Source organism: Camarhynchus parvulus, chromosome 2, assembly GCF_901933205.1.
Source record: "Camarhynchus parvulus chromosome 2, STF_HiC, whole genome shotgun sequence".
NCBI lineage: Eukaryota > Metazoa > Chordata > Aves > Passeriformes > Thraupidae > Camarhynchus > Camarhynchus parvulus.
Window position 1 is genome coordinate 8,871,324 of NC_044572.1, and position 22,044 is coordinate 8,893,367.

Consider the following 22,044-nt stretch of genomic DNA (forward strand, 5'->3'; position numbering starts at 1 on the left):
ACTTAAAGTAGAGACAAAGTTTTGCTTGTTCTGAACAGTCACTATTTGATGTCAATGGAGACTCAAGTGGAGACCCTGACTAATGTGGAAATATTTAAATATTCAAATCTTAATAAGACAGTCCTCATGCATAAACCAGCCACTTTTATAAAACAAATTATATCCTCCAACTAAAACTAACAGCAAATCAATTGAATGTTTCTAACCATTTATTGAAATAAATCCAAACACTCTGAGATGGGAAGATGCTCACATTGCCTCTTGAAAGCAGTGTGCCTCTCAGATATGCCAAATTCTTTGCCTATTTCCATTGACTAAGAAAGGGGTCTGAATCACAGCTATTTCAGAGATCTTGCATGTGTGAATAATTCCTTCCCAAAGGATGGCAAATTTTCCATGAAACATTTCAGTTTTAAATTAAATTGTTACATGAACTATATTATAAACTGACAAGTAAAATAAAAAAAAAATTAAAATACATCTCTGGATTACAGCTATCATCAACCACAAACAGAAGGGTCTACAGAGGGTATTAAGAATGCACCAGTCAAACAAAATTTAAAACCTACTTATCTCTGCTCAAAAATAAGTGTCTTAGGAAGAATATTTTAGAAGCCAGTGCTTCAGTTTACATCAGTGATAAGAGATTCAAGCTTAGCATTGGTAGCTGTACCACTTTACAAGTAGTAGAAGTATTTAACATGTTTTAACATTTTGCTCGTGCAGAACTCTGTAAGCTATCCTAAAAACAAATAAAAACTGTAAAAAAAACCCTCAATTTATCCACTAAGAGAGCAACAAAGGAAAATATTCTCCTCTTATTCCACTTGCAGGCTTCCAGCTACGTGTTAAGGCTGTTAGCAGAAACTGTGGAAATTCTACAAAGCATAAACTTGCTACATACAGCACAAACGTGCAAGTTCAGGGCAATGTAGGCGTGGGGAAAGCACAAAAGTTCAGCAATGCAGCCCATTCCTGCCTGAGGTGAGGTGGAACAACTAATGCTCCAGTGCTAGCTTCCAAAACTGAGGCGTTCTACAGATGCCTCTACCTACTCATAATGTGTCACCTAATGCAGTTTTCACAGCATGCTAGAGAAGTCAGTCAGAAAATCACTTTTCAAGATAACACCATTTTCTTTGTGCAGTATTTTTGCCCCAATATTACTAACAACACTCAGTTCATCTTGTTGTTAGCAATACTGGGGTAAAAATACATCATCAGTTCAACTGTGAATTTCCATAGCTCAAACACATTAAAACACTGCCAGAACACAAACTAACCTGACACATTTTGATTTTCTATTGACATTACAGAATTGGTCACAAAAAGTAATTACAATCTCAACTCAATTCACAGAAAGGCTGAACCCCTGCCCAGATAACGAAGTGCCAGTGAGGCAGCCAGTGCAGAAAAGCTGTACCAAAAAAATTTTACCATCAGCTTATCTCTTGGTAGCCTACTTTTTGTACCTTCCACTGAGGCCTCTTTAAACGAAGTACCATCTAATTTATGGAAGCAACCAAGTGACATTTAACTACTTCAATGAAACTGAGCACAGATCACATCTCATCACATCTTGATCCAATGTGTGCAACGACCAACATTCGCTTATTTCCCCCTCAGCTGTCCCCAGATACAGAACTGTTACCTATATTCAACAAACCACAGATCTCCTACGCTAATATAAAAAAGGCAGATTTTTGCATATAATGTCCCAAACTGACTGAAGCAAGAAATCTTATAAAAACCTGACAACATATTTTATATATCTACAAAACCAAATTCACATTAAGCCATTATTCCTCATCTAGCAAGTTTCTCTCTCCTAGCCACTGATTCTTGAATTTCTTTTCATCTCACTCTCAGTGAAACATGGTATGGCCTTAAGCTGACAAATACATGGATGTTATTTACCTGTCCTGCCCAGCCTTTGATCCTAAATGTCTAAATACAGACATTTAGGCAAAAAAAAATTATGTTTTGAAGTCAAGATTTTGAAATACAAAAAATTAATAACACAACCAGGATTCCCAACCTCTTCTGACTTACCTGTAGTAATTTTCATGCTCTAACAGCCATTGTGAAAGGACAGCAGACATCACTGCAGACATCACTTTTACAAAGGTATTTTCATTTTCACACTAATCTACAGTAGAGTTACAGATCCCAGTCACAGATTCACAAAAGCAGGCCAAACACTAACCAAACTCTAACTTGCTAATATATAACTGTAAGGTAAGAATATTTTTTTCCCTCTGCAGAAGTGCAAGTGAAGGACTTGGTAAAGCTGTAATTTTACCATGTTTTCAGAGTTTAGTGTAACATTTGTCAATGTTACATACTAACAAGTTATACTAAACCTTCTCATTTTCCTTTCCCAGCTGCTCTGTAAGCTCTTCTCATAGTTAGTATTAGATGGGGTTACCCTCTACATGACAAATTACAAATATATTCTACATTTAGCCATGCACAAGCTGTTTCTGAGACTTTGGTGGAAGCAGCAACCACACAAAGGGTCAGGATAGGCACCATCCATAATGCAAGATTTACAGTTAAATACAGTCCTTAACTCTGCACCTTACATCCTACAGATTATGTTATGGGTTTGTACAACTGTCAGCTAAGTATACTTTTATTTTAATTAGAAGAAGGAAAAACTATGATCAAGCTACTTGGCAAATCAGAATTCCAGAATCATCAGGATCTGCTTCTAAACAACAACAAACTCTAATAAATTTTAGGTGGTGTCATTTTAAAGGACTCCAGTTTAAAAACTGGACTTCATATCTGAACTTAACATGTTAACTTATGTCAAAAATACAATCCTAAACAGCTGCCTTTGATGTGACTGATTAAACAACTTTTGTCTCTGGCATTACTAATGGAATGAGTAAATGGGTTGTAATATAATGTACAATAATTCAGTTGCATACCAGTAAACATTTCATAGAGATCAGAGCACTAAAGTCTCAGTTCATGCTAAATGATTTTATAGACAAATAAATATGAGCTTAAATGCCAAATAAACATCCACTGTCAAGACTATTTGGTGAGCCATACACACAGTGGCCTGTGGGTACTGCAGTCAGGGGGAGAAGTAAGCATAAAGCACAGTCAAATGCTGTTTGCAAGCAATGTTCAAGATTCTTAAACTCTCCAAATCCATTTTACAGAAAAATCAAGGCAAATTTTAAAAACTAATCTTGATTAGAGATAATTTCATATTGGAAAAAACTTCCAAGCCACTTATTTCCCAGTGTTTTGCAATATAGGAACAATTTCTTTCCACGGAAATCTGCTTGAGAAGTGAAAAATCTTCTAAATGTAAATACTTCAAAACTAACTTTGAACATACTTCCTACATTGCATTCACACACTGTAAAATGTCTTTTACAGTAGTCTACACCTATAATTGTACCAAAGTTCTACTGGTACAAACAGCAAAGCTGGCAGTACAGATTTTCTGTAAGGAAAAAAAAAAATTAGAATTGGCATACCCACCAAGAAACAAAAAAGCAGCATGTTCACTTTTCACTGTATTTATTACTGTGTTTATACTGTATTACTGTGTATAAACTGTGTTTAGTTACTTGTAATTTGCACATACAATGCACTGCAACACAATACATCAGAAACTTAAGCTTAGTTCAGTCCTATTTCATAGTGCAATGACTAGGAAAAGTAATTGCTATTAATAAAGTGGATCAAATAAAATACTGGGGCGATGGAAGACATATACACTATGGTTGTTCAGCAAGCCAACAACAGAGTACAGCAGAAAAAGCAGTTTGAAAATTGTTAATAATAGTATTTTTGCAAAGCTTCAACTGTCACCCTCTCTGCAAGCAAGTAATTTTACTTAAAGAACATATTTTTAGAAGAGATGAAGGGAAGGAATCTGCCTTTAAAAGCAGAAACCCCTGCATCTCACTATTTTGTGAGGAACCTGCACTCCCATGTTTTACTTGCTCAGGTTAAGCTGCAGCTGCTGACACAGGCAGCCACAACAGCCAAATCTTTATACAGTAGCAAGCACAACACAATAAATGTTCTGAGCACTGGTCCAGCTCACCTGCCTTCAGTATATCAACAAACTGCTACATTTTAAAGTGGTGTTTTTATTAAAATAAACTGAGAATTTGGGAAGAGTCATCAAGGAAAAGGCAAGCAAATGGAGAGGCTAGCTGACACATAACAATAGCTGGTGAAATATTACTCTTATTTTCTGTAATAAACACCAAGATCAAAACATTACGCAAGTTAAATTTCCTTGAAAGGTTCCCAGCAGGAGTTTTCCTTTTTGTTTGGGCAGTACACGATTTCCTCTCACCCACAAAAAACATACCAAGAATGTGCATGTGCCACTAACACTAAGCAGCACTTCCTTAATCACTCATTTCCAACAATTTATGGATGATCAGTGGCAAAAACGAGCAAAAATAATGAAAGCATGCAATGAAAGCTCATTGAGACAAACCGGCTTGGACTTCCTACTCATTTCTGTGTCTCTTTAAGATGGGGGTCTGATACAAATTAGCCACTGGGAAAAAAGTCATCTGGTCATAAAATACAGTACAGGGTCACTTTTATGTAAGTTTGCCAAAAGGGACATAAACCAGGACAATTTCAAACTGTGACACAGGATAGAAGTATATTAAAAAAATCTTTGTTCCTCCTCCATTGTGCTGTCATGTTGCTCAGCTTTATAGACGTTCCGAGCACCAGCTCTGGCCTCTTCGCTTCCACCTGGTCTACCTAATTAATTAAGCAAGGAAGTTACCTCAAATTTTTGTACTATTTGTTTTTATTATCATGCACTTCTTTTGATGTTCCAGGAGTTAACCTCTTAATCCACAGACTCTGTGTGTTGTGTTCTGAACATTTTGGGATGTCTGGATAATTTGGATAATTGGTCAGGATGTTGCTGTCGCTCATGTTAAACTTTATGCTATGACTACAAGTTCAAAGATCAGTATTAAGGTAATATACTTCATAAAGCCTTTTTAAAACTACACTTGTGATTATGCAATACCTAGTTTTTCCAGTTTCTCACAGTAGTAAATTGCACTATTTGTATTTTCTTAAAAGGAAATTACTCAAAACATCCTTCTCTTTGTCAACTTCAAATAAATACAAATTTCCATTGAAGTTACATCAAGAGAAAGGTCATATTTTAAAGGTCAAGAAAAGGTATGGCAATTATCTCCTCAAAAATGTTTGCCTCCTTCACACAGCAGCACACATGTAATTTTCTGTGCAGTCTGTTACCACACATGGAAACATCAGCACTGTGACCTACTCAACTGCAAATAGCACAATTTTTCTTTTTTGGAGGGAATGATAAAGAATGAGGTTAAATTCTGACATTAAGAAACACTGTTGACAACTTTGTTTCTTTCACAACTACAATCTGAGCACATCAGTGACAAAAAACTAAAAAATTATCTAAACAAGAAACATAATTTTATGCACAGTCTCTACAAAAGAAGACAAGAACAGAGAAAGATGTAAAACAGTTTTTAATACTGATGCAAGAGATTAAAGTGATATCAGGTACACTAACAGCTCAGTTAACAGCACTGGCTAAGCTGCAATGTATTATGATTCAAAGTCTTGAAAAATCCAATCCACACACAAAAATGTGTGTGCATACATACACACATGGCAGATACACAGAGACATACATATCTATACACATGTACATTATACACCTCCAGTACTGGCTGTATCATTATTATTATTATTATTGTTATTATTATTATTGTCCTGGCATCAGAATTGTTCAAGTGCCATTCAATGGAAAGGAACATGAGTAAAGAGCAGCATTTAAGCTCTTTGGAAGGGCATGGTCAGCCCCCTCAGGCCCAAAATGTCCCTTCTGAATTCACACACTGGATTTCATGAACAACTAGCAGAGAATCAGTCTGAACTCCAGTGCAGCACTGCATCCATCCACGGCCACTGACTCATTTCCCAATTTCTCTCTTCTGCACAATCTGCAAGCCTTTGGTTGTTTTAAACTGCTGCCCTGGGGAAGCCAAGTGAGCCTCTAAAAGGGGCCATGTGCCATCTAGCAAGTACACCAGCAGCCAGGGAAAATGGCCATGGGAAATTGGAAGATGGTTAATCAATCCCATTCTGATTCAGAACAGTTAAGGGAGCAATGCTACCACTCAGGAATGGAATGAAAAGTTATACAAAACTCACAACAGTAATTCATAAGATATCTGAAATATCAGAGCTTGCAAAAAAAAATCAGAGTACAGTCAATACACAAAATCAACTTTCATAGCACAGTCTGTGATAAACAGATGGCTAAAACCTTCAGGAGTCAGACCACATGTGATAATGACTAAAATTACTGTTGCTATTTAATCTGAACAAAGACAACCATTAAAAATTAAAAAATCATTTCAATTTCAGGAATGAACCTCTTAATTATGCACTTTCAAAACTTTTATGGAAATCCAACAAGCAATTGACATATTAAGACCTTCAAATAGACATCTTCAGTGCACACACCTATATCCCAAGTGACCTATTTAATCATTATGATGAAGGCAATTCAATGACAAAATGACCTGCATAAAAGCTTCCACTGGAACAGTCTTTTTATCCAAACTTTTATCTGAGCTGAGTATCTAGAACCAACTGCTTTCCCAACTCCCAGCTGAAAGATTAAATATCCATGCCAAACCTCTTTACTGAATGTCTTCACATTTACAGTAGATCATTCTTCTCTTAAATGCTCTAAGTTTTGCCAAATGTATGAAATGTTCTTTTAAACTGAGACCACTAAAATCTGATTTTTCCAGTGAACAGTAATAGCATTTGAACAATGTTTTATCTCTCTGGTCCATTACTTTGATGTGATGAATGACAAAATATGACTTTTTTAAAAAATGTACACAAAATAATTTGTTCAAATACCAAAATTCTACAAAGTAATCATGGTCTCAAAATCTTCTTGGAAAAGAGGTAACAAACATGACCAAAATCTACTGAAAGTAAAACTTGATGGGAAATACCCTTCCTTCACAGATGCTAGAACTGAAAACCTTACATGTAATCATGAGTCTGATTAATCATGAATTTTCCCAGATTCTAATCACCCAATTATGTGATGTAATTCTTTAAAACTACCTAGCAATTATTACAAATAGAATCCTTTATCTACATCAGCATCTGAAAAGAACAGCACATTTAATTTTAACTAATCACCTTAGTCCAGAAGTGCCATCTGCCACTTACTTTCCAAGAAAAGCAATCAAAGACAAGGTATGTTCATTGGTATATTACAACATCCAACAATGCCTGAATCTTGACCAGCAGCTTCAAGGCTCACTCCAAACCAGCAAAACAATTTCATCCATTTTGGATAACTTTAAACAGAGCAGTGAGATAGAACAAACATTGCATAAAGGCCTGGAATATTTGTACCAGGAATCACACTTGGCTTCTGGGATGTTCCAAAAACATCCAGAACTCAAAGTAAAAAAAAAAATTTCAAAATGGAACTTCCTCCCCTCCAATAGATGGGTTTTGATTCTAAAATCTGATCTCATCTACCCCTATGAAGAAGCAAACTTCAAAGCACCAAAAATCATCTTTGCCCTGGCATCTGCAGAAGATTATGGTTCTATCTTACCCATCTTATCTCACAAATGCTCTCAAGCATAAATGTGCAGTGGTGAGCTGACTGATCTTGAATGGGGTTTATTGACAGCCACTACCACAAGAAAGTAACACATTAACTATTAAAAGATTCATGTAAAGTGCAAGTTTCATGTAGCTGGGATACACAAAGCATCTGTTGGAGCCAAAAGAACTCTATCAGCAGAAGGACCTTACCCAGTATGCTAATGGAGAGAATCCTTGGTTTTGTTGGATGGCAGGAAACACAAACCCCACTGGAATCAGTTAACATATTTAACATAATTTTAAGAAGAAAAGATAAATATTAGCTGTGGCTAGATACTTAAGTGTCAAAAGGAAAATGGAGTGGCCTCCACATGAAAACTGGAAGGACAGAGCCAGAGCTGCTAAAACCTCTCAGCCCTGCAGATACCTGAAGTGAATGAAGAACAGAAAGTGTTTTCCAGCCAAGATGGATGAGTTAAACACAGTAGCCCACCACCAAACTCCTTGGAAGCTGAATGCATTAGTTTTGGTCACCCAAACTCATAAGTGAAGTGACCTGGCTACTTCTGCAGTTTGGTCAATGCACAGCAATGCTGCAGCAGCATCAGCTCAGCCCAGGTGACACCAGACAACATTTACACACCACCTGGGCCAGGCCCTGCAGGTGTTTTCTGACATAGCTACATTGCTGTAATCCACCAGTACCTTCTGCTGTGGAATAAAGTCTCTGTTTCTCCACATTATTCTCTCTGAGTTAAAATATTCCTTCACATAGTAGTTCATAAGTTGTTTTTTGTTTGTTTTGCTGTCCTCTGTTTTTTCTCAAGTGAACCCAAAAATCCCAACTTGAAAGCAGCACTTCAGTTGAGTTTTCCCTAATCCCACCAAGAACCAAAATGGTAACTTCACTGCCTTCATGCCAGTTCCTGTCACTGCAACCAGGAGTGATGTTTTCCTTCCAAACACAATTATCCCCTTGTGGCTTTACATGCCATGCTTCAGTGACTCAGTCTTTTGCATCCATCTTTAATTCATTTTATTCTCCAGATTTCAAGACCACTTTCCAAGATCCTTTGCTTTGTGACAATTGTCATCCAAAGGGAGCAGAATTTCCTCAAGTGTAGTATCATTAAAAACAAAAGTGTAATCATGTGGATGATAAAGATTAATGGAAAAGTGCTACAACTGGTCCCCAGACAATCATTCCAGTTTAATCTATTTGATATTTATGATTTGAAATTAATTTTGATGTGCCTCCCACTATAGCAATTTTTCCCTGTATTTCTTTAGTTCACGTATTACTACAATCATTATCATCTTATTGTTCAAAAATGGCTTTGCCAAGTTCCCTGCTTCACTGAAATACTCAGCACTATCAACCTGAATATATTCAACTAAGCCAAATATTTTAATATATTATTGTTAATATTGACCATATTTGAACCTTTTTTGGGATGTCTCTAACCTTTAAAATTCACAAATGAAGCTTGTATTCTCAGGGTCATCTGTTATTTAACCACCCTTCCCATTAGCAAGAAACATGTCCTCCTTTTCCTTATTATTTTATTTCTAGTGCATTTCTTGAACCTTCTCTCCTTTTAACATCCCAATAGAATCATCTTTCAAAAAATAAAACCTTGATTGAATCATTTAATTTAAAAAAAGAAAAAAAGTAATTTTCTTTATTTCAGTACACATGGCTTTTAAGGAGTCCTTTTTCCCCCTATGTACCTGGCCTGTGCCAAAATGTGCAGTTGTATTTAACCTTCACATAAGCACACACATGCCAGCACCACATCCTTCCCAATCTGTAATTTCAGTTTCATCAGAAACAAGGGCTGACAATTAAATGTACACTGCAATTACTCTGTATTTAATAGTGTTTTCCTACCTTTTTTAAGCCAGCAAATCCTTCTGATTCCAGGAAGAAAAATGCAAAGGGCATCAACACAAATAAACACAGATTTGAAAAAAGAGAGGCAAGATTCCACAAACCTGCAACAAACAAGAAGTTTACATTGTAAGTTTCACAGTTAAATATATAACACTTTCCTCCCTCACATATAACAATGTAATATAAGTACAAGTGCCAGGGGGTTATGGATATAATTATTTACAGGTCACTGCTGAAAAATATCCATTTCTCTGCATAATGATCTTCAAACAAAACCTGGGTACAACTTACCTTTCAATAGCAAAAAACCTTGGGTGACAGACTGCAAGCTCAGGTGAACCACTTCCACAATCTCACTGAAGGTTCTTTAGAGAACCACTGCAGAAGTTCTCAGGACAAAAGTATTTTACTACTCTCAGTGACTCTCACAAAATCCAGCTCTGTATACTCCCTTTCTCCCATATTTTGCCAAGCAAACCATGGATTTCAGCATGAGCAGTACACAAATGCCATCACCACCTCCAAATCAGAAGAAGGCATCATGGTAAGAGCAGCCTTCCACAATGGGATGACTGGCTCAGCAGGCAAAAGAAAAGCAGCAGATATTTTTATCTTAATTTTATAAGGCTTTCAACATCATCTCCCATGAACTCCTTCATAGCTTAATTAATGAGGTATGGGCAAGGTAAGTGGACTCTGAGGTGGACTGAACAATGGCTGAGCTTCTGGGCTCCCAGGGTTGTGTCAGAGTGGATGGACACCCTAGGGGGCTGCTGGTGGGTCAAATACCTTCATCAGAGACCTGGGTGATGGCACATCCCCAGCAAACCTGCTCAAGAGACAAAATGGGGAGCAGCAGTGTCCTGCAGCTCTGATGAACCTCAACCAGTGGGACAAATGGACAGGGAGCAGAGAAGAGAGGACTTAGGGAGATTTTATCCATGTACATAAATATCTGATGAAGGAGGAAGAAAGGAAAGCAGAGTCAGATCTTCACAGCGGTATCCACTGAACTGAGGAGAGGCAATCAGCATGAATTGAAAAACTGGCAAATCTACTTACTCATAAAAGGAAAGGAAAAAACCAACAAACTAAAAATCCCAAATATTCTCCACTACCACTGTAATCAAGCAGTGCAATAGGTTGCTCACAGGTTTTGTAATCTCCATCCTTCAACACATTCAAACCTAAAAGTGGTGGCCCTTGAGCAGCCTCTCTGACTGACCCTGCCTGGAGCAGGTAATTTCCAGAGGTCTTCCCAACCTCAACCATTCTGTGATCTATGTGAAAAATCAACAACTGACTACAACAAGGACATCTGTAACACACATGTGACATCTGCAGGAAGAGAAAGAGTTTAGAAAACAAGCTGAAGTGATAACTAATCTCTGTTAGGCTATCTGCTCCATTAAGACTTTCTAAGCTGAACACTTTCTGAACAGCCGGTTTCTGGTGCCTAAACAGGAATCCATCATCAACCATCCTATCAGAAGTTGTGCAGGATGCAGGGTTTCTTCTTTATAAAAGCAGAAGCTTATCTGCAATTTAGTAGCTAACAGGTCTAACTACTGTCACATGTTCTGCATCCTAAAAAAAAAAGTCAGTAGAGAAAAACAGGTTTTCTTCCCCAAACCACACACAGTTCCATAATTCTGCAGCACTGTGTTGTATAACATGAATATCACTAAAAAAAGAATATTCCCCCATGATAAAATTGAACTAACAGCCTTCTTTGTTTACTTCTTCCCATGTACAGGCATGTTCCTTTTCCTCTTTGAAACTGGCCATTTTGTAAAGACTAGAGAAGGAAAAAGGCATTTACTGGATGTCCAGGGTATCCATTATCAAGAGAAATTTCTTAATTAGATCCAAGTGTAAAAAACTTAGCAGTGACTTTTGCCTATACTCTCTCAAAAATGCTTCTACCATATACTTCATTTTTTCTTAAATGACAGCATTCAAATTTGAAGGAGAAATAAAAGATGGAGGGGAACAGGGGGCCAAGTGAACTTCAGCAATTGACAGCAGCAGGACACCAGCAACCAAACTCAGCCAAACAGGCTACAGAAAACAAAACAAGAAAATTCCAAAAGATGCGTGAAATATAACACTCATTTGCTAAAGAAAACAGAGCGCCTAAAGGTGGCTAAACTCCAGTTAACAAAGAGGGGGATTTTTCCTTTTCAATTTGCTTTGCCAGGAAGCTCCTGTTACCATTCAAGAAACATTCAGGCATAGCAACATCAGCAGGAATGTCATTAACAGCCCTTACAAGGGGACATTAACTCCAGCAGTCTGCACTTTTTTTTCTTTCCCCTCTAAAAAAGACACCAGAGGAAGAGCAGAAATACAACTTGATGGGGGTAGGAGTCTTATTTCAGCAGTTTTCTCTCACTGAAGACAGAGTGCATTCAGTTACCTAATGCAAAGCTGAATACCTGCTTGTCCTAATTTCAGCAGCTCTATTACATGAGTACCTTACAACAGAAAACAGTGCTTGGGAGCTGCAGAGAACACTGAGCATTTTAAGGGAGGGGAGGCTGGTGCACATCCAGGGTGATTTTAAAAAGTTAAAATTCAGAAATTTACACATTAGTAGTATATAGGAAACACATTTACAGAATATTAAACTGCAGAGTTACAATATGCACATAAAGTTAGGAAAGACAAGAGCAGTGCTGTTCTACTGCTGACAGACACATGCACTTTACTCAAAGTAAGGATCTTCACTATTTCTTACTGTAATTTGATAGGTCGGAAATCAAATTAAAATAGACAAAAATAATTATTTTCTACTATACTGACTGCATCATAAAATGTCATAAGACACTTGACATCAACATATTATAGAAAAGCTTTAAGCAATCAATTAGAATATTTTTCATTTGCATTTGTAGTGACCTAAGACTGTCCCCCATAAAACAAGTTCATAAAACATAAAAATTAAAAATTTCTCAGTCTTTGGCAAACAGATTAGACCCTAAGTAACTTCCCATTTTTCTTATTCATGGTAGTTTCATTACGTTTTACCCCCACCTGGTGGTTGTACTCAAAAGCAGCACAAGGGAACACCGCTGTCAGAACTAGTCCTGGATTAGTTCAGCATGTATTAATTAGCTAAATGTGTTTATACTGGATCCAGGTTTGGCCTTTCTGCCTAGCTTCACAAGTTTCAGGCATATATTTTCTGCTGGTTTATTTGCCAGATGTAATGTAACAATCTAGGGAATCAAATTCTTGGTGTCAGCTTCAAGTACATCAGATGATAGCTGTAAATCACAAATCTAGAAAAAATAAAATGTTTTAAAGCAACAAGTGCTCCGATTTGACAACATTTTCAAGGCAGTACACAAACCATAGGTGAAGGCTGTGTAAGCAGAGTTTGAGAGGGTTGTGAGCGTTTCTGAGCTCGGGTACCGGTGCTGGGAGCTCTCAGAGCCGCGCAGGTTTCTCACGGGCGGGGCGCGGGAATCCCGAGCGCGGCGATCCCGGCGAGGGCCACGCGGGGGAGCCCGAGCGCAGGGAACGGCCCCGGCCAACGGCCCCGACCAAAACCCATCCAAAGCTCATTGACCGCCACCGCACCTCGCCCTCCGCAACGCACACCTGAAACGCCAAAATCCTGAACTTCCCTCCTTGATTGCTAACAAGTGATAGAATTTCTATTTGGTAGAATTTCTATTTTACCAAATAGAATTATACTGTGTGTCCATAAAGCAGTATTTTCAAACATCATTGCACTAAAAGATGGTCGCTGGCAAATTCAAAGGCTTCCTATTTAACAACAACTATTCCAGATTTCTTACAAACCCTAATTTTCTGAAGTAACAAGTGACAGTAAAGATTTCTGAAATGGTTATTATATAATTTTCAGTCTCTGATGGATTTTTTTTTTGCCCTTTCTCCAAAGATGATTCAGACACAGAAGGAAAGATTATCTTCCAATAATTTTTTTCTCATGTTTGGGAATAAAGAATATATATGTCTGAGCAGGTAAATCCATGTAAAAACATTTATTTAGCTTGGGTTTTTTTCTCCCATGTAAGAGACATATGAAATTAGCAATTCTCTATGCCATGTCACAAAACACATCACAACTCAACTAGAAAGAGCCTGTAAAGTCACCTAGTCTGGCCTGCCCTTAAAGAGCCAGCTGCAGGTGCCATCAGGCTGCTCAGGGCTTTGGCCACCTGAGTTTTGGAAAACTTACAGGATCTTCCAGTGCCTTTTTCACTCTTCAACCATCCCTGCTGTGAAGAATTATTCCATTATGTCTTATAATCACTTCTCACCTCTCACTTCACAAAAAAAAAACAAACAAAACAAAAACCCAAGCTAAAAAAGAAAAAATCCTTGCAAATCAGGGATCCAGAAATTCATGAATTTGCTATGTGTGAATATTATTAGAGATTTAGCAAAAAGTATGCACTTTTCAGAGAAAAAGCCTCCAAAGCCAAATTGCTCTCTCTTCACACGACTAAAGAGAACACCACAGTTAACCTGTGAATTATTTGTACCAGATTAAATAGTTTTATATAGTGAACATACTTTCTGCAGACATAGAAAAGAATGTCCTGTTTTCACCAGTTATTTCATTGCACATCTTTATCACAATACTTATATTACACAATTTTCCCTGTTTGCACACAAATCACCAACAGCTGAATTTAACTACCTAGTCTGAGCTGCCTACAGCTAGAAAGTTTCTTAAAACATGTTTTTATTTTGAGAATAAAGTTATAGGTATCACCATAAAGAGAAAGGCATCTGAATCTTGTATTAACATAAAGAAGTAGTGTGAACAGCATGTTTCAAGTTAGCTTCTAGTAGCTCTTATTTACATTAATATTCAAAGCAGTGAATGTGGTTTAATTCCATCAAGCCTGCATAATTCTTTAAAAAAGGAACAGAACAGTTAGGACAGACTTTTGTGATATATCATACAGCAGCAAAACAAACTAGCCAACAGCACATTAACAATTAGCATATTAAATGAAAATGAGTTATCAGTTTGAAAATAGGGACATATCTGTGCACGTATAATGAAAACATTCATTTTAATTAAATTATGCTGAGTACTAACCATGAATTAGTGAGCCATTTAACCACTGAATATAGTAGTTTTGTGGAAAAGAAAGCAGGATCTCATTGCTGATTATTGAGAAAGGTAGAAGCAGGACTGCACCAGCTGAAACTGCTAGAGTGAAGGTGCTCAAGAACAGCCTGAAATTTAAAGAAATGTACCACTGTTACCACCAACAAGCTCTGAACAGCAGGGAAAAAAATAATTAAACTACCTGGCAATCAGTGTCTAAAGGCAATACATTCTTATATTGTAAATGGGCAGGAGAAACTGGGGTTTCCAAAACATCTGACTTTCAAAAAGCAAATTTAAAATAGTTTACAGAACCCAATGTAAATAATTTGTTTTTACCAACCACCGTGATAACTCTCTTGGCACATGCATGCATTCAATTCCATTGTAATACAAAGGTTTAAACTACTGGAGTTCATTAAATATCTTTTCACAAGTCTCCTCTGTCAGTTTTAACTTCCCGCATAGCACATAAACAATAAAAGAATATTCCGTTTCTACACTCTTAGCACAATTTTTAAAAGCAGAGCAACGTTCTAACAACTAAAGCGTGAGTACAATCATACATAAATATTTGAACACCCAACTAAAGAAAAAAGTTGGATTTTTTTCACAAAGGAGTTATTGAAGTTCTCATCTCAGATGTAAAGTCAATATATAGAAATTGTCAAAAATGTTTCAAATATTTAAGCTTAATCTTTTTAGATCCCAAATACAACTTACACCAAATGCCATCTTGTGGCATTAAAAAGAACTGTGTCCTTAAAAAAATAAGATCAACAAAACTTTCTTACAGAACTAATCTAATGCTATAATAAAACTAGAAATAATTCTCAATGCAAAATTGCATGACAAATAAATAGAACATTCCTACAATAGCAGCATCTGTAAGCTGCTTGCAGAAATCTTACTTTTCCTTAATAGTCTACAAATCCATTTTTCATTCATACAATACTTAGAAAAAAAAGTATGAGGAAGTAATTTTAACTTTTAAAATATTCTGTTGTTGGTGGTGGCTTCTGAGATTTTTTTCTTTTATTTAAGGATGTTAAAGCATTCTAAGCCAGAACTGGGAAACCTAACAAACTACAGCCCTTTGCCTTTGTTTTCTTATCCCTCGACACCTCAAGTCCTGACAATTATGCCACGTGAAGAAAAATCTATTTACATATATTTGAGAGTTATTGCTTTTAGGAAAATAACATGCACATTTAAAGAAGCTTAGGCTGAATGAAAAAAGAACATTTTTTATTTACAACAACACTTTTCTCCAAGCTCTCCTTCCAAGGGGATGCCAGCAGCACCAGGGAAGCTAAGAACACTGGAACACAGAAGGAGCCAATTCACACGGCTCAGCCAATTGAGAGGGCAGCAACAGCCAGAGCAGCTCTGCACATCGTGAGGCACACTCAAATAGGAGATATTCATATCTAACTCCACACAGCAAGAGGATAAGGAGAGAGCTGCTGGCAGACCAGTAGGTCTGGCAAGTGCTTGTCTTCCACTTGTAACCTTTCTGCAGCTTTTTTACACTGATCAAAGGTATCTTCTTCAGAGAGAGCTAACTTTCCTCACAGGATCCACTGCCTCCTTTCCATCGACTGCTGTGGCCACTTACAACACCTCCCATCCAAACACCCACATTTGGAGACCTAAATGCAGGTCTGGCACTCAATTCCACCTCTTGCACCAGGTCCTCATGTTCTGGCCAACTTCATGCCTACCAGCAGAACTACAGGTGAAAAAAGTCCTAGAACCAAACTTTCACAACACTTTTCATAACACAAGGTACCACTATGCCAAATATTTTTCCCTGACCCTCTAGCAATCTATTTAAGATACATTTAAATATTTCAAATAGATTCTTATTTATTTGAAGGCACAGAAGATTCCTATCATAACAATAGATTCAGGAAAAGCAGTTCTGCCAAGAAGAGCTGTACATACGATATTCTGTTAACGATGGCATCTTCGTCCTCTTGCTCATCTGAAAATTAAATGACATCAGGTTATATTCAATACTCACTTGTCTTTCTTCAGGCTAAAACGTATATAGATAGGAATAATTTTAATTTACAATTCAAATTCAGATGTACTGATACAATTCATGAGCATCAATATTTTAAGAAGGTTCCTTCCAAAAATGAATACTCTCACCCTGTTTTTTCATTAGTCAAACTCTTTTCAATCAATGTAGCAAAGTTATTTCACTTTACTTAAATATGCAGATCAAAATCTCTTTGAGACCTCTTCCAGAGGGCTCTATGGCAAACATGCTTTCAGACTACTACAGCCACAGCTTCTGCTAGAACTGCCCCTTTGGGCATCTCTGGAACCACAGAGAGCAGGCAGGCTGCAGGAAAGTCTAAGAGTCCATACTAACTACTGCTAGAAATCATTTGCAGCATAAATGTCTTTTAAAAACAAGAAAGCATACCCAGCACAATAGTGATGACAACTCAGTTGCTTCCCTTTACTTACCCCTCTTCCCTGCTCCTGGGGATTTGGGGATAGGGAGGAAGGAGAGGTAGTTATATTTTTGTTATTTGTTTTGGATTTAAGATACCACGACTTCCTTCTGATACTTCACATTTTAGACCATTGTTATTCACTTACTCCTCACATAATACTTCACTAAAACAATCTTTTTCAAACAATATCAACATTTAACTCAGATGAATCACTAAGACATTATTTATTCTTTACACCCTTCTCTAAGCACATCAGTACGCAAATGTAAGCATTTCTAAATTTGAAATAATGCAGGCATTTTGAAATAAAAATTTCTGATTTTGGAATAATTTTACACTCAGCATTCCAAAGTTCTTCCTATTTTGCATAGGAGATAGAACACCTGCCGTTATTTATTCTTAAATTTTAAAATAAATTTAAGTTCTCAAGAGTCATGCACACAGTTGAAATAAACACATAGCCAATAACCTCATGCTATTTTGAAATTCTTCTGTGAAAGAACCTGGAGGTGTTGGTTTTTTGATGGATACCTCATGGTGTTTTGAAAGACTAAGTAAAGGTCTCTTATGAATCATTTTGGCTAAAAAGCTTTTTGGAAAAGCAGCGAACAATTTGTCCTGAAAGAGCTGCAGCTGAGTTAACTCTTCAAACATTTTTCATCAGGAAGATCATAGCAGGCTACAAAGTGTGCCTAAGTACATGCTCACAAAGCTTTCATAAAGTCAGGGCAGCTGCAGAGCAGTTCCTCTTCCCAGCTGAGGAGATAACTGCCAACAAAAGGTAATAAAAATGTCTTTGTATCCAACAGTGTTTGCCAAACCAGTTTCCCCTTCCTGTTCTTTCCATCTCCAAATGGCAGCAGCTTTGTAATGTCCAAAATATATATCAGGATCAGAAGATAGTACCTGTCTTCCTGTGTTTACAGAGATGTACCTTTTTCCAAGGAATTAAATTTCATTAAAAGTTTACTTTTAAAAACATGAATGCATCCATGACAGCAGCTCAGTCATAACACAGGCCATTCAACAAACAGTTTCCAATGAAGTTCAAAGCACCAAGATCATCATACACAATGTTTCTAAAGCCTGACTATTATCAAGCACCAAGGTCCCAGATAAGCTGTCAAAAGTCAAAGATTCTGTGATTTTATACCAATTTTTATGCTATTTGTCTTTAGAACAAATATCAAAGAAAATGACAGGGCTTCCTACGGACTAGTTTTAGAATGGAAACTAGACAGTGCTCCCAAAGGGAAAAAAACCAGAGCACTATCTCAAGGTATTTTCTGAACTTCAGTGGTGAAGTCACACAGGTTAAGACAGCTGAAATAACAACTGTACCTGATCAGAGCAGGGCTTTTTGAAGAAATAATGCTACTTCCCTTATGTAACACTGGCAACCTTTCACTTTACTAGCAAAAGCTCAGAACCTGATTTTGCTGTTAAAAAACAGCTGAAGATACTTATCTGGAAAAGCTGATGTGAAAGGAGAACAACAGGATCTCAAGGCAAGGGGGGCAGTAGCATCTACTTTGACATTAACCCCTTTTCATTATCATGTAGGCTGCCATACACAACCAGGTCAATCCAGGCTCCCACAGACCAGGAGCCTAACAAACAGTTCTGTTTTTCCACTTTCCTTGTGGAGATGGAAGGAAAAAATCATCTATGTATTTGAAAAACAAAATTTTTTCTGACATGAAAAATTCTATGCTTACCTGCTTTCCTTTTGTATCTTGTGATAATAAAGTAGGAAACTATGTAGAGAACAGCAAACAGGAGAAAACAGATCTGGAAAAAAAATTGCATTTATTAGGTCATGAAGAAAGGCCTGGATTATAATAAGCAGTAAATCTAGTTTAAACAATTTTAAATGGAATTCAGATCAACATCAGCATATTTTATGTAAATTTCAAGACTGTTTTATCTTAGTAATAGAAAGTTAAACCCATTAAAATAGCTTGATTAGAGTAACAGGTATTGCATCAATTATATGGTCAGCAAGTTTTACTCTAAAATTAAGAGAAAAGACTTATTCACAGTGTGATTTTTTGTTTGAGGGAGGGTGAGTGGAGTGGGATGGGCTGATTTTTGAAGTTTGAATCCACATGGTTTGTAAAAGTTATCAGGCTTTGTATCCCCTTCAAAAGTACCCTAAGGGTAGTTGTATTTTATATAATGGGCTCTTGAGGATCTATTTTGGGCTATGCTGTCAGCACATGTGGAAAGAAACAAACATGTTTACTATTTGCATCCTGTCTTGAATCAAGCAAATTCCAGGTGACAACACAAACAGAAAACTCATGCCTACAGTGGATGTCCAAGCATGAGTTCATCAAACTGTGTTTCCTTCACAGTCAGAAGCCAAGGGCACAACTTCCCTTCTCAGAGGTTGGTGGTTTATTTAGGTCAGATGCACCTTCAGCCCACAGTGCCTTGGACCAAGCTGTTTATAAGATTTAGCACTACAATAACAATAAGACAAGACCAAAACACCTAAAAAAATGCTGGAAATACTATAGGAAGGGAATTGAACAGCAGCAGTGGCTCAACATTGCTGCCTTAATCCTGGATGCCAATGCCTATTAAACACATGAGTCAGTCAGAAATGCAACAAGAAGCAAGCATGCCATTCTGTTTTGGAAATGTACTCCACTGGACAATAGCTGACCTATTCCTTTAAGCTATCATTTGTAGATTTGTTGCCTTTAAGACTCACTGACTTAAAAAAATCAAGAGCAGAAAGGCTACCCTAAGAGAAAGGGAAAAGTGAATGTGAAGGTAGTGATCACAGCCCTGATAAATCTGCATCTAAATAACAATACTGCATCCAAAACAGTAAATCACAGTGGAGAATGATGTATTATTCATAAAAGACAGACCTTCTAAGAAATACTGATAAATATAAACAGAAAGGGTTATTTTTCTGGTGTAGTCAGACATTTCAGATTTTAAAAAACCAAGTATAGCCAAGTATCTGAGAATGGCATTGGGTGACTTCCAGGTCCCTCCCTGGGACAACAGTGCTGTAAGTCTGGAAGTGGCAACCCAGCTCATTCTCTGTGCAGGAAACACAGCAGCAACACCCAAAATACAGGCACTGAAAATGAGATTTCATAACTAGATCTCTGAATTCCAATCTTTAATCTGAATAGAGCTTACCACTCCAACTTTCTTAAGGATGGCTCAAAGAAGAAATGGTTTTGATAAAGAATTCAGTCCTTTAAATAAGTAATTCTAAAGAATGTTATTAAGATTTAATTTTTTAAAAGTTGGCATATTTTTGAAACAGGAAGAAAAAACAAGCTGAGAACAGCCTTGGTTTTTCAGAGTCCTCTGACACAGCTTGTCGTGTCAGTATTGGAAAATGCATTGCCAGTGCTGAAAGAGAATCCTTCTCTAAGCTTCCAGTTCCTCTGAAAACTAGACCAAGGCTACAGCTAGAGACATCTAATTTTAGGCATCCAATTTTGAAAATCAGGTATCACATATACAGGGTAAGTGAATTCTTTAAAAATCTGTCAGATGCAAATAACATGGTGTAACCTGCGTAAACCAAAAATATAGTTAAGCTCAATTTATTTTATTCAAAACAAGAATAAAAATTACTGCAATCTTGTTTACACCTTCAAATAGAGCAGTTGACCTTTATCCTATCTGTGATAGCAAGGTTCCAATGAAAATGTGGGTCTGTACTTACAAGGAACCACTGAGATAACTGAGGTATTTTGAGGGCAGAGCAGACAAAAGCTGCCCAGTACCACAAACTGCCAAATGCTGCATTTCTGGTTTCAGGTAACAGCTACTCTGCAACCCAGCAATAAGGGGTAACTCTACAGCCTGGTGTAATTCTCCCTTTACTTCTGTCAGATTTGAGAACAACTTTGTAAAACTTTGTTTGATAAAACTGTTTATTACTGAAAATTCACAAAATTTTGAAATTGTTGGCAAGAAAATAAATAAATTCTATTAAGTGAAAGCTTTATTATCTTAAAAAAGAACTCAGATTAAAGGTCCTTCATACTGACCAAAACAAGTTAAACAGCAAATTCAGAAACATCACTGCAGTCTCAATTTACACTCAGTGAAACCTCTGATCCTGAACTGTTTCTAACCATGCATTCTGAATAGCTTTCTAAAGGAAACAGCTCAAGTCAGCATCCCAACTATTTTTAGAGTAGAACTCAGTTAAGCTGGGGAAAAGGAATGTGTTGCCTATGATAGCTGAAGAATAGGCTCCACTGTCCTGTCAGCACTGCAACCCTGGGCTCCTATTCCTCATACTGCTGCTTGTTTCAGGATATTTTTGTATTAGGAAAAGAAACCATCCAGCCTTGTTTGTATTTGCTGTAGTTTCAGTTCATGTTTCTCAATTATGAGTGGCTGAGCTTGTATGCAGCACTCCAGGTAAGATTTTACAGCTGTAGGTAACAGCACTAAGTCCTTCTTGCTGCACTGAAAATGCTTCCCCACACTCACACTGATACCTCAGGTTTTAGCTTTTTATTTTTCTTTTTTTCTGATTTTGTGCTGTTTTGGTGTGTGGGTCTGGGTTTCATATTAGGGGATAGTAAGGTCTGGGTTTCATATTAGGGGACAGTAGGGTGGGGGTCTGGGTTTCACATTAGGGGATGGGAAGCTCTCTTCACAGAGTAGGCAGACACAACAAATCCTTCTCCAGCTGGGGACTCAAGGACAGCCAATCTAGATCTCAGGCCCAAGAGTATAAACAATGTGGACTGAGGAGAGAAAAACAAGAAGGATGGGACTTCATGGGCTGGGGCTGTAACTGGACAATTAGTCCAATATGCTAATGGACCAAAACTTATAAAAATGTGAGATCTTGTGACCAAGTCCTCTTTTGCTTCCAACTTGGAGCCATCCAGGCAGAGCCACAGCTGTGGCTCTGGTACTGCCAGGGTGTGGCCTTTGAAGGCTCT

General features: G+C 37.3%; 1 protein-coding gene across 1 annotated transcript in view; it reads right to left on the reverse strand.

Moving 5' to 3' along the window:
• LMBR1 (limb development membrane protein 1) overlaps positions 1 to 22,044 on the reverse strand; it is a 67,948-nt gene that overhangs the window by 34,215 nt on the left and 11,689 nt on the right. The window contains exons 2-5 of the mRNA XM_030969655.1: positions 18,823 to 18,895; positions 16,581 to 16,620; positions 14,622 to 14,761; positions 9,536 to 9,639 (exon numbers count right to left, since the gene is read on the reverse strand). Of these exons, the coding sequence (XP_030825515.1) occupies positions 9,536 to 9,639; positions 14,622 to 14,761; positions 16,581 to 16,620; positions 18,823 to 18,895 (357 nt within the window). The remainder of the gene's footprint in view (positions 1 to 9,535; positions 9,640 to 14,621; positions 14,762 to 16,580; positions 16,621 to 18,822; positions 18,896 to 22,044) is intronic.